At 49.5% G+C, this 12123-nt stretch overlaps 2 protein-coding genes across 8 annotated transcripts in view; both read right to left on the bottom strand.

Moving 5' to 3' along the window:
• Positions 1–5955, bottom strand: part of mapkbp1 (mitogen-activated protein kinase binding protein 1) — a 30398-nt gene extending 24443 nt beyond the window's left edge. For all 5 annotated transcript variants that reach the window (XM_087832859.1, XM_087832860.1, XM_087832861.1 and 2 more), the window contains exons 1-2: positions 5625–5955; positions 3656–3747 (exon numbers count right to left, since the gene is read on the bottom strand). In XM_087832859.1, the coding sequence (XP_087688985.1) occupies positions 3656–3747; positions 5625–5738 (206 nt within the window). In that variant the 5' untranslated portion in view covers positions 5739–5955. The remainder of the gene's footprint in view (positions 1–3655; positions 3748–5624) is intronic.
• Positions 5956–7532: 1577 nt separating this feature from the next.
• The window catches only part of mgaa (MAX dimerization protein MGA a), a 26525-nt gene continuing 21934 nt past the window's right edge, over positions 7533–12123 (bottom strand). For all 3 annotated transcript variants that reach the window (XM_087833179.1, XM_087833181.1, XM_087833180.1), the window contains exons 23-26: positions 11841–12123; positions 9915–10064; positions 9726–9833; positions 7533–9201 (exon numbers count right to left, since the gene is read on the bottom strand). The exon at positions 11841–12123 is cut by the window's right edge and continues 77 nt beyond it. In XM_087833179.1, coding sequence (XP_087689305.1) covers positions 8555–9201; positions 9726–9833; positions 9915–10064; positions 11841–12123 — 1188 coding nt within the window. In that variant the 3' untranslated portion in view covers positions 7533–8554. The remainder of the gene's footprint in view (positions 9202–9725; positions 9834–9914; positions 10065–11840) is intronic.

Below are 12123 nucleotides of genomic sequence, written 5' to 3'. Positions count from 1 at the left end.
GGGCTCCGAGTAGAGGTGCTGCTCCATCACACCAAAAGGAGCACAGGAAGTGGCCTCATCGGTGAGGTGTTCCAGCCGGGTGTGTCCGTGGAGGAGGCCGCGGCGTGGACCTGGGACACGCTGGAGTATCGGCTGGCTCGAGAACAGCGGGACGTTTCCTTGGATGGAGGGAGGTTCAAACGCACGGCACAGTTCAGTCGCAGTTTCAGTTGGTTAGCGATATTTTAATAACACGTGAGCGTCGTTTGTATAACGTGTGTCCTCTCCATCTGTGTGGAGCGTGTGACGTGAGGTACCGCACAGCGTGATTGGTTATTGGAGAGCAGGGTTAACGGTTTCAGACATCTTTGTTTACCTTTTGTTCACACCAAAGGATTGTAACGCAGTACATTCTGCAGTAACGCAGTACAAGCTGCAGTAACGCAGTAATTTCTGCAGTAATGCAGTACATTCTGCAGTAACGCAGTACATTCTGCAGTAACGCAGTACATTCTGCAGTAACGCAGTACAAGCTGCAGTAACGCAGTACATTCTGCAGTAACGCAGTACAAGCTGCAGTAACGCAGTACAAGCTGCAGTAACGCAGTAATTTCTGCAGTAACGCAGTAATTTCTGCAGTAACGCAGTAATTTCTGCAGTAACGCAGTACATTCTGCAGTAACGCAGTAATTTCTGCAGTAACGCAGTACATTCTGCAGTAACGCAGTACATTCTGCAGTAACGCAGTACAAGCTGCAGTAACGCAGTACATTCTGCAGTAACGCAGTACATTCTGCAGTAACGCAGTACAAGCTGCAGTAACGCAGTACATTCTGCAGTAACGTAGTACATTCTGCAGTAAAGCAGTACATTCTGCAGTAATGCAGTACAAGCTGCAGTAACGCAGTACATTCTGCAGTAACGCAGTAATTTCTGCAGTAACGCAGTACAAGCTGCAGTAACGCAGTACATTCTGCAGTAACGTAGTACATTCTGCAGTAACGCAGTACAAGCTGCAGTAACGCAGTACATTCTGCAGTAACGCAGTACATTCTGCAGTAACGCAGTACAAGCTGCAGTAACGCAGTAATTTCTGCAGTAACGCAGTACATTCTGCAGTAACGCAGTACATTCTGCAGTAACGCAGTAATTTCTGCAGTAACGCAGTAATTTCTGCAGTAACGCAGTACATTCTGCAGTAACGCAGTACATTCTGCAGTAACGCAGTACAAGCTGCAGTAACGCAGTACATTCTGCAGTAACGCAGTACATTCTGCAGTAACGCAGTACATTCTGCAGTAACGCAGTACATTCTGCAGTAACGTAGTACATTCTGCAGTAACGCAGTACAAGCTGCAGTAAAGCAGTACTGTGGATGCAGAGAATCAGACTGCGTGTTCTTCTTCTTTAGCGCCGCCGGCCTTCATGCACTCGCTCACATTAACCCACATTCACGCCGCCGCTGCACTGACCCACTTCCTGTCAGTGTGTTTAAATGGCGCTTCGTCAGCCGTGACCTGAAAGCGCAGCTCCACACAAACGGACCAATCAGCAGCCCCTCCTCCCGTGCCTGCGGCTGATTGCACAGCATAAAATCCTGGAAACTGGACGCCTTCCCAGGCCCCCCTGGTGACATTCCCATCATTCCTCTGGACTCCGACTCACAGAGCACCGTGACCTCTGACCTGTGATTGTTCTCATAAAGGAAGTTTTTCTGGGCTCTTTTGTGACTAAAATGCGTCTCTGTTCTGTTTCACGCTTTTCCTGACGGCGTCGCCGCTGCTCAGCTCCACCCACTTGTTCATCGCCGTCCGCCGAGGCCTCCTGATGGTGGTTTCAGACATACGTCTAAATCCTAACATGAGTTAGTGTGCATGTCATCGGCTAAGTCACAGATGAGACTTCCCACTATCCAATCACACGCTGAGACTGTTGTTTCTGGGATAGGCTCCACCCCCCTGAGAAGGATCTGGATGAACACGTTAATGTGAGCTCGTTTCAGTGTGAACGCTGTGTCTGCTTCTAAGATCTGCAATAATGATGATGATGATGATAAACGTGTTTTCAGAGCTCTCCTCTCACACGGACTCCTCCTTTAGTCAGCAGCTGTTAAACGCGTGTTAATGACCTCACTGCGCCAGTGGATCGTTTCACCTGAGGATCGTCTGGATCATCTCAAACTGACTGTTTCGTCTGTGTCTGCTCACGCCGTGGTAACGCCTCAGAGCCTCGCTGATGCTGCAGCATCAGGCCTCTTCCTGTTATCGCACACTTCCTGTGCAATGGATCTTCCTCGGGGCGCAGGTTAAGCATGCCCACCCCAAGAATTTGGCTATCGGGCAAATGTTGGAGTCGAGGATGCTCTCCTCCACCTGTTTCACCTCGATAAGAAAGCAGCACCATCAGGATCCTCCTCCTGGACCCTGCCCGGTGACCCGGACTGGCAGCTGCCTCACACAGAGACCAGGACATCCAGTCTGGGCGGCAGCACTGCTGCACCACAGGGCAGCACAACCAAACAGGAGTCTGGGCTGGAGAAGCTGGACTCGTGCTGCTGAACATCACAGACGCTGTCAGCCACCCTCTGCACGCTGTCAGATATTTACGTTCTAGGATCGATGCTCTTATTGAAATATCAGCATTTTAGTAACTTGGGGTGAATTTGTATTTAATCGTTAACAGGAACACAGCAGAAAGTAACTTATTTTTACTTCTTCTTCCACCTGTCACAGTGATATGCAACATCAGGCTGCACAGATGCGCCGCGGCTCACCTGAGCTGACTTTGATAATATGTGATCGTAAACAGCCGAGGTGGTTTGTGGCACGTGTGGCAGGAAAAGTAAACCATGACACAGAACATGAAGAGTTCATGACAGGTGCTGCTGGGGCGGAGTCCCGTGGAGCTGTTGGTAGCTTCAGTGTTTGCGCCTGTGTTTAAATGACGGGAATTCCTGCTTCCTTAATCTTCGTGAATAAATATGTTTATGAAATAAAATCGTGCTAAAAATGAGCTGAAGGAGTTTAGCTTGGAGTGATGTGTGTCCCTGAGGCTTCCTGAGTATAGATAATAACATCCATCTTCCTCCGTTTATCCGGGGCCAGGTGGCGGAGGCAGCACCACCCGTCACTCGTAAACGTGGCTCCTGCACCTGGAGCAGGAACAACGACGTGCATCTGCGTTTCTCAGCTGTCGTGCTGATGGCTGACTGAATATTTTCAAATGTAGATTTTTACATCATGTTTGATGAACGTTCATAAATACGCAATAAGAATGAGCAGTGTGATGCTTTATTATGAAGGAGTCATTTGAAACACACCAGTAATACCAGCTGAAGGAACAGCCTGATCAGGCTGGCTCCTCCTCCTCCTCTTCCTCTTCCTCTGTACCCCGAGACAGCCAACTGTACAACAGAGAGACGTGGAGCAGAGGCAGGAGGGTGGAGGATGGACGACATCAACCCGGTAAAAAACACACGTGAACTGTTTTCCTGAGGGGACCTCTCCGAGGGCTTAAAGCGCTATTCTATTCTTTTCTATTGTATATGACCTCATCTTCGTCAGGTCAGCCATCGCCATGACTACCATCATCATATCATTTCATCATCATCAGCTGTGACAGAAAAAAACCCAAACTAAAGTCACCGTTTTCCCATCAGCCCTCAGTGCTCTCTCACCCTGCCGGATACGCCACCAGTCCACTCCGGGGGTCGCAGGCCAGCGCTCGGTTCCCCGGTGCTGTGATTCCCAGAACCTTCTCCAAGGTCACCTGAAGGGCAAAGGTCAGAATGTGACAGGTTAACTCCTGCGAATGTGTTCGTGTTGATCTTTCTTTCACAGGAGTGACGGCGCCGTGAGGCCCCACCTGCTGATTTAAACACTACAGCTCACATGATGCTGTGGGACGCACACAAAGAACAAAAGCAGCACTGCTCTGCAGAGCCTTCATGATCAGATTATTGATCAGATCACTGATTACTGACAGGTCAGAGAGGAGCGCCAGCGTCAACGCACAGAGACCGAGTCTCTCTCACACACACACACACACACACACACACACACACACACACACACACACACACACACACACACTTACTTCTGCCTCCATGCTGCCAGAAAATGTCCTGCTGCTCAGTCTGACTGCTGAGCGGCCAGATGCTAAACTAACAGCACAGAGAGAGAGTGTGTGTGTGTGTGTGTGTGTGTGTGTGTGTGTGTGTGTGTGTGTGTGTCCTCCTCACATGACTCCCCTCCCCCTGCACCAAACTCTATTCATGGTTTCACAGTTTTTGGCCCTCTCAGCTCAGCACGAACGCTTTCCTCCAAACCGTCCAATCAGATTAAAGGAAACCACGAGGATGAATCATCAGACGAGTCTGCAGGACGGCGCTCGCCGGGCAAGTAGTAAGTTTCCTTTGCCTCTGAATGGCGACTCAGGAGAAACTACTCAGGAACAGTGAGGCGCTGCGTCAGTCGTCTGAGACGAGCTTTCGCATCCGAGTGGCTCAAAGGTGCCGCGGTCTTTCGGTTTGAGCTCATATTGTTTTAATGTGTCATTTCAGCTTATCTACAACTGCTCCTCACTCCTGCCTGTGCTCAGAAACTTTTAGTCTTCCATTAAACGCCATCGATGTGCGTGCATCCATCCAGTAAACTTTACTAACACTAATCAGCCTCTGAAAGGGCCGCTGTGCTCAGCCTGGACGCCGCTGCATTAACACGACACGATTCTAATGTGAAGCCAAACTGGGCTGAATGTCCCCATAACAAAGATCGTCTCCAAGGAGCACAAACAGCCTCACTGCTGAGTCTCTGCTCCCCGTTTCAATGGGGACAAACGGCAAAGTCCCCACAATGCAGCTGTGTGAACAAGTATGCGTTCCCACAACATGACCAGAACAGGTGGGGCGTGTCCCGGTAAATCAGCAGGCACACAAAGGATTGTGGGAAGTGAAGCTGCTAACAGATGAAGGGGCCCCCGCAGGCGATAGACCAGCTGGACGGGACAGACAGGTTCTCACAATGCGAGCGTCAGTCGAGTCCAGGACCTCCTCTGAGACGAGACGTGCGGAGGTTATCCAGGTTCAAAGACCAGCTGAGATCTGCAAACTGAGACTGGTTTTACTGGCTTTAAAATACAGCAGCGCACAAGTCTACAGCACAAATCTTGTGATTCAGGATGGTTTGGTGCACAAAAATGCGTTCAGACAGCAAGGACCATATTTACAAAGGAGGAGGAGGAGGAGCAGGAGGAGGCACTTTGAACCGAAGACGGCTCCATACAGTGAGAACAAAGTGAGGACATCTGCAGAAACAGAGCCTGTTTAGCAGTGTTTGGCATCTGAGAACAAAATGAGGACCAATCAAAGGTCTTTATGAGGACCATCAGAGGAAAGGTCATCAGGGAGGGTCCTTATTTTCCACACAGACCAGTTCAGGTGTGTGTTTTGCGCCGATAACAGCAATGATGAGAAAATAAAAATGTTGAATTTTAAACAATCAATTTTAGAAATTCAATAAAAACAGACGACAGTAAATGTCAGTTAGAATAAGCTCTAGTTATCAGTTAGAAACAATTTAAAAAATAAAAGCACCAGACTCCAGCAGAAACACAATAGGTTCCGTGTGTGTGTCTTTCGCGCGCACCTTGTCGCTGAGCTCGCGCCTGTGCCGCGCGCCGGTGCCCCTCCGCCGCAGTTTGATGGACGGGGAGCGCAGCAGGCTCCTGATGCGGCTGCGGATCGTTCCGTCCGCGGCCATCGCGCCGTTAGCCGCCGGCTAGCTGCGGCTCTCAGCGGCTGCTCTGCGCCGCCATGCCTTCAGAGCCGGGCCGCACCGGGTGTTCCGTGAGCACGGTCCTGGTTTGGTTCTGCGCTGGTCTGGGCCGCCGTTCCGCATCGTAGTCCTCCGCCGCAGCGAGGAAACGGGACGACCGGGACCGGACTGAGCCGAGCGGCGATCCGTTAGTGTCAACGCCGCACGCGACAACCGCACTTCCGGTCACACCTTTCAAAATAAACCTCGTTCTCTCAAATAATTTAGACGCTACAGCCCAATCACAGCTGTTATCATTAGCTCATTTAGCTTGGACATCAGATTTAACACAGCAATGCCTGAAAATCAGGATTTACTGATCACTTACTTTTATTGACATGAAACAAGATTTTTCTTTCGAAAGTTGTTTTTTTCTTTAGATGCGATGCTTTTACTTTGACAGTCACCTTCCGGTGTCGCGTGTCAGAAGTCGGATGACGCGTCTTCACTGTTAGCGCAGAGCATAAGCGCCTCTCAGCGGCACCGGACACTAACCGCAGCTTCTTTTTTTTCTATATTAGCAGTGTTGGGAAGGTTACTTTAAAAATGTATTCCAGTACAGAATACAGAATACATACCCTAAAATGTATTCTGTAACGTATTCCGTTACGTTACTCAATGAGAGTAACGTATTCTGAATACTTTGGATTACTTAATATATTATCATGCTGTTTACAACTACATGAATGTACTATTGCTGTGATTTATTACTGTTACTGAAGGTCCGCGGCTCCGAACCGTAGTAAAGGGACCTCTGGCTAATACGGTGGGTTCTGTGTCGGCTCGTAGCTGAAAACTAGCTTTACTTTGTTGTCTGGGTCAACTTTGCTAGCAGAGACAGAGAGAGGCGTTGAAAGGCTGCTCCAACAGAACTTATTGTTTCAGAGGAAAACACGAACACGGTGTACAGTCGAGTCTTAATAGCTTACTTACAGCTGGGCTCGTCAGGCTCTCTTCTTGGCTGCAGTGGTTATTATTATATTTACATGCTTCCAGCTCCCGTTTCTGCTCGATGACAGCTCGTACTTTTCCTTTTTCTCCCTCCCTCGCTCACAGACACATAACGGGTATGGCAGTCCATTCTCCCTGCAGCACGGACTACACTGCCCATGATGCTACATTCTTTAGAGCTATACCTGTAGCATTCTGTCTGTTAGCTTAGCACAACAACAACAACAAGGCCTCTCTCACCCAGGAAACACGCAGAGAGAGAGCGTCACCCTGTAACCATGGCAACCGTAACGCCGCCTGGAACAACAGAACGTAGCTGTCAAACAAAACCCAAACAGTCCTGACCCGCCACAATATGAAACAGGGAAGTACCGCCGTGTAATCCATTTATTTCAACAAAGTAACTGTATTCTAAATACCACCTTTTAAACGGTAACTGTAACGGAATACAGTTACTCATATTTTGTATTTTAAATACGTAACGGCGGTACATGTACTCCATTACTCCCCAACAGTGTATATTAGCCATAACTTACCTGTAATGACGCCATAAAAGTCGATGGTGAGCCAAAATAAATCAAACACTTTAAATCAGAAACTCAAAACAACTGAAAACAACTGTCATCTGGATAGAAACTTTTTTTACTCAATATTTATTTTTCCTCATGTGCTGGATGATGTGTTCAGGTACTCTGAATCAGAAAACTCAGCTTTAACTTGAACGTTTCAGGTGAGAAACTCATCAAACACACCTGGGAATCTTTTGTTGAATAAAAGCAGGATGCAGACTCAAATATTTAACTTTTATTGGTACCTGTTTTCCTTCCAGCTGTTAGGACAGCTGAGGTAAACATGTAGAAAAAGTCATTAAGAAAAAGAAAAGGTGAGTCCAGGTGAGTCCCCTGTGATGACTGCGTTTTTCCTGCAAAACATGAAGAAACTGAAACATTCCACCTGGTGAGACACTGACAGCTTTCACAAAGTTCCTTTAAATAAAAAAATAAAAGCAGGAAACAATAGCTGGACCTTCAGAATAAAGTTTGAACGTTTGGGGGCGAGTAGCCCGAATGCGCTCTCTTTGTGACGTGGACGCCACTCTCAGACATGAACTTGCAACCTGTGAAGGCGTCTCTCGGCTCACCTGACACCGATACAAACAGGAAGACATTTGAACGCAACATCAGAACATTCTGTGGCGACAGCGCTTCTTCTTCCTCAGCACGCCATCAAGTTTCTCTGAATGCAGCCACTGAAAACAGGATGCTACAGAAACTCTTTCAAAGACAGGTGTGACAGGTTCAACAGACATTTTTAAAAACTGAAATCCCCACGATCTTAGCTGCGAGGAGGAGGGGCGGGTCTGACCCGTGACTGACCAGTCATTAGCCAATGAGCAATCAACAAAACACCACAGCTGATCCTCCATTTTGAAAGACATGATTGAGATACATGAACTCAGCATGAAGCGTGTACAGAGGTCAGAGGTCAGAGCAGCGTTGTGCTGCAGACTTCTGTAGGACAGAACTGCAGCGTTGCCCCCTGGTGGCTGTCAGGTAGAACGCAGGTTTAAGGCACTTCCATATTTTTCAGAAGCAGCGTCTGCGTTTTTCCGGTCAGCGCGTCGGAAAACCAGGACACGTCGCCCTGTTCCAAACCAATCAATACCTGAATATTGATCCTTAGTAATCCACAAACGATAACTGACTGTTACCATGGAAGCGCCACAATCAGTCATGGTTTTCTTTTTTCCCCATCAGGACCCAACCAGGAAGGTGCAGCTGCTGTGACATCATTATTTCTGCGGTGTGATGTCAGCTGGGGGCGTTTCCTCTTAATCCCAGAGGAACCAGCCTCGGCATCGGCCTCCAGGCCACGCCCCTGTGCCCTTGCCCCTCTTCTCCCGCTGCCACTGTGCCCTCTCTTTCCATGTTGCCTGGGCTTGCCACTTTGGCTCCTCCCACCTTCATCTGCAGCAGAGGGGGCGGGGCCAGCACGCCTCCTTTAGGACTGCCTGGAGTGGTCAACATGGTTTCTGTATCGAGGTTAGCCCCAACCCCATCTGTGTCAGAGTCCGAGTCCAGCTGCAGCATCCAGGGGCTGTGGGTGTGTCCCTCCTCGTCAGCGCCATCCACCGCTGCGGCGTCCTGGTGTTTTCCCACCTGCTGATTAAGGAAGACCAACTCATCGAGGAGCGACGGCAGGCTCTTGTTCTCGCCCCTGCTCTCAGGCTCCGCCTCTCTCTCCTCTGTTTGGCTGTCATACGACCAGGATGCAGGTCTGACCTCACCGAGGGGCGGAGTCTGGTCCTGGTGTACGATTCGATCTGAGGACTCAGATGAAGCATCGCAGACCTCTAGAGGCGGAGCCGGAAGACCAGGGAGCAGCTGATGGGTTGGAGGCGGAGCCTGCTGTTGCGTGTTGGTCTGAATGAGTTTCAGCACGCCGCTGAGGCTGGAGCCTGGAAGAGTAAACAGATGATCAGCTGATCGGCCAATCAACCAATCACATGCCGTCACAATAACAACGTTTTTTATTTCTCTGAAGGTTTTTTGGTTTAATTTGTCCATCTGACAGATGCTAATGAGTCCGACCCGGAAGGAGGAGGAGCTTACCAATGCCGTGTGAATGTGGGTGGAGCTGAGAGAGAGAAAAAAGTGTGAGCTAGGCGCAAAGGGCAGCGGTTCACGGTAAGCTGCTTCCTGTTACGAGATATTCGGGGCGAAGCGCTGCGGTCTGTACGCAGCGTCACGGCAAGATCAGAGCTGTTGGACAGGTCGCCGCTATCGCCCTCTTAGCGCCGCTGCTGAGCGATTGAATTTTTCACACTCGAGTTTAAAACCTGCGTGACTTCTCTTCACGCCGTGTTTCACAGATACGAACATGCGGCGCCTGCACAACCGTCATTAGACGCAGCTGCTGCATAAATGATATCTGAGAATGTTTCTGGCCTCGAGGACAAACCGAGGCGGCGAGTGTTGTTACCTGTCAGGTTGGTGACGGCGAGGGGCCTGGCCGGTGGGCAGAGCAGTGGGGTGAGGTGGATTTGCTGACTGGTCAGAGTGGGAATGTTTAGGGTGACTGAGGTCAAGCCTGCAGACGAAACAGAAACATCTGAGTTTCTAAATAAAAGCACGGCCAACCAGAGAGCGTTCGGGCTCCACGTGTCCGTACCTGGAGACGGCGCCGGCTGCAGCACCATCGAACCCGCTCTCACGGCATTCAGGGTCAGGACTGGTTGCCTGGGTAACGGTGCCCCGACCACAGAGAGAAGATCAGCTGGAACGAGACTCTGAAAGGACGACGGGTCACCTGGAGGATTACCTGGGCGAACAGGTGACAGAAAACAGGAAGTTTAATCTGAAAACTTAAAAACTAATTAGTTTCAATTTAACGATCTGTCGAGTCTTCGCTTCACTGCTGCGTTTGCTGCACGGTGACCTCGTCACCCGGGTCACTCGGGTCACGGTGACCTCATCACCCGGGTCACTCGGGTCACGGTGACCTCATCACCCGGGTCACTCACACACTGGGGGCTTTCCTCTCGTCTGCTCCGGCACAGCCGGCGTGCAGCACCCATAATTCTGTTGTACATGTACAACGACAATAAAGGCCTATTCTACTCTATCCTATTCTACTCTATCCTATTCTACTCTATCCTATTCTACTCTATCCTATTCTATTGAATAGCCGACAGCAGCCGCCCTGTTTACATGTCAGCACCCCCGGGTGAGACTCACCTTTTCTTAGTGCAGCCGTTCACACCGACGCATTAAAAACGCAGGACGAAGTTATGGTACCGTATTTACCGCACTGCAGGTAAAATCTTGAGTCTTCACAAAAATCGACAGCTCGCCTTATGTATGAATTTTGGTTTGTGTTTCTGACCTCGACCCGATTTTATGGCCACACGATGCTCATTCTCAAATGTGCCACTCCTCGGAGCGTTACGGTTACCGTCGCCAGGAGCCTCGCAGAGTAATCCGTACGGTGCTTCAACTCAACATCACCGTGTTGAGTGTGTAAAACGACCTCAACATGGCACCCGCGAAGAGACGCGCTTACGAAGCGGATTTTACACTCCGAGCAGTCAGAGTAGAGAATGGAAACAGAGCAGCTGCGAGACGATTCGGCATTAATGAGTCGATGGTGCGCACGTGGAGGAAGCACGAAGACGACCTACAACAAGTACAGAGTTTCTGAGGGAACGCGGCGCGATGGCCGCCGTTAGAGGACACAATTGAACAGAGAACAAATGGTCTGTATTTGTATAACGCTTTACTGAGTCCCTAAAGACCCCAAAGCGCCTCACAGTCACACTCACAGCAGGTAGGAGTGTCTCCACACACTCAAGGCAACAGCGGTTTGTCTTAAAGCGCCTTATCGTGCAGAAAACACGAACCAAGCTCGATTTTTCTGATGTTTCAGATAAACAGATCTGACCAATCACATCACTGCATTTGGCAGCGTGCTTACAGCTCAAATCGCACACTTGTCTTGAATATGCAATGACATCATAAAATAGCGTTTTACGTCACGCAGGTGAGCGCTGATGTCGTCCTGCCTGACATCCTGACAGATGTGCGAGCGCGGCCAATAAACCGTGACAACGGACGACCCCACAACCTGTTTCTTACTCGTCGCTTCGTGTCAGCAGCTCGTTGTTTTCCAGGCGGTTTGCTGAGGACGAGCGCTCAGCGTTTATGGAGGCTACACTTCAGATCCGTAAATCTCGAACGCACACGTCCGGCGTTTAAACGTGACACAAGATAAAAACAGTTTACTAAATTACGTTACTATTTAAAAATAGAAGCTTTTTCCACAAACCAATCACAATGAGCGACATCAGGTCAGAAGCCTGCCTCCTGTTACCTGACCTTTGACCTTTGACTGGATCTTACATTATTCATTTTTCACTTAAGAAAACATTTCCTTAAAAAACCTGAGTATTTCACAAACACAGTCACAGATATTTGCATTACTCAGTGGATTAATCCACAGATTACTCGATTACTCCACAGATTACTCGATTACTCCACAGATTACTCGATTACTCCACAGATTACTCTTTCATTAGGAGCTCACAGCTCTTGGTCTCACCTTCTGCGGCCTTTGTGATCACAGATGGAGGCGGAGCCTGAGTCTTACTGCGAGACAGGATGTTCGGAACAGTCCTCGAACGCTTCGTGTCCACAGGTGCATTGTGGGCCGATGACACTTGGACAGGTGTAGGAGTGGGTGGGGCAGAAACAGAAGTAGGAGGGGCATCTGTGGACTTCTGTTGGGCTGCTGTCGTCGCGGTAATGTTGTCGACCTCGTCACCTGCTCCACACGCATCGCTGCCTGCAGGTGGAGGAGCAGAAGTCCCGCCCCCTGCTGTGAC

Source organism: Neolamprologus brichardi, chromosome 19 (genome assembly GCF_056152115.1).
Source record: "Neolamprologus brichardi isolate AB-2024 chromosome 19, ASM5615211v1, whole genome shotgun sequence".
Lineage (NCBI taxonomy): Eukaryota > Metazoa > Chordata > Actinopteri > Cichliformes > Cichlidae > Neolamprologus > Neolamprologus brichardi.
This window is presented reverse-complemented; position numbering and strand designations above follow the sequence as displayed.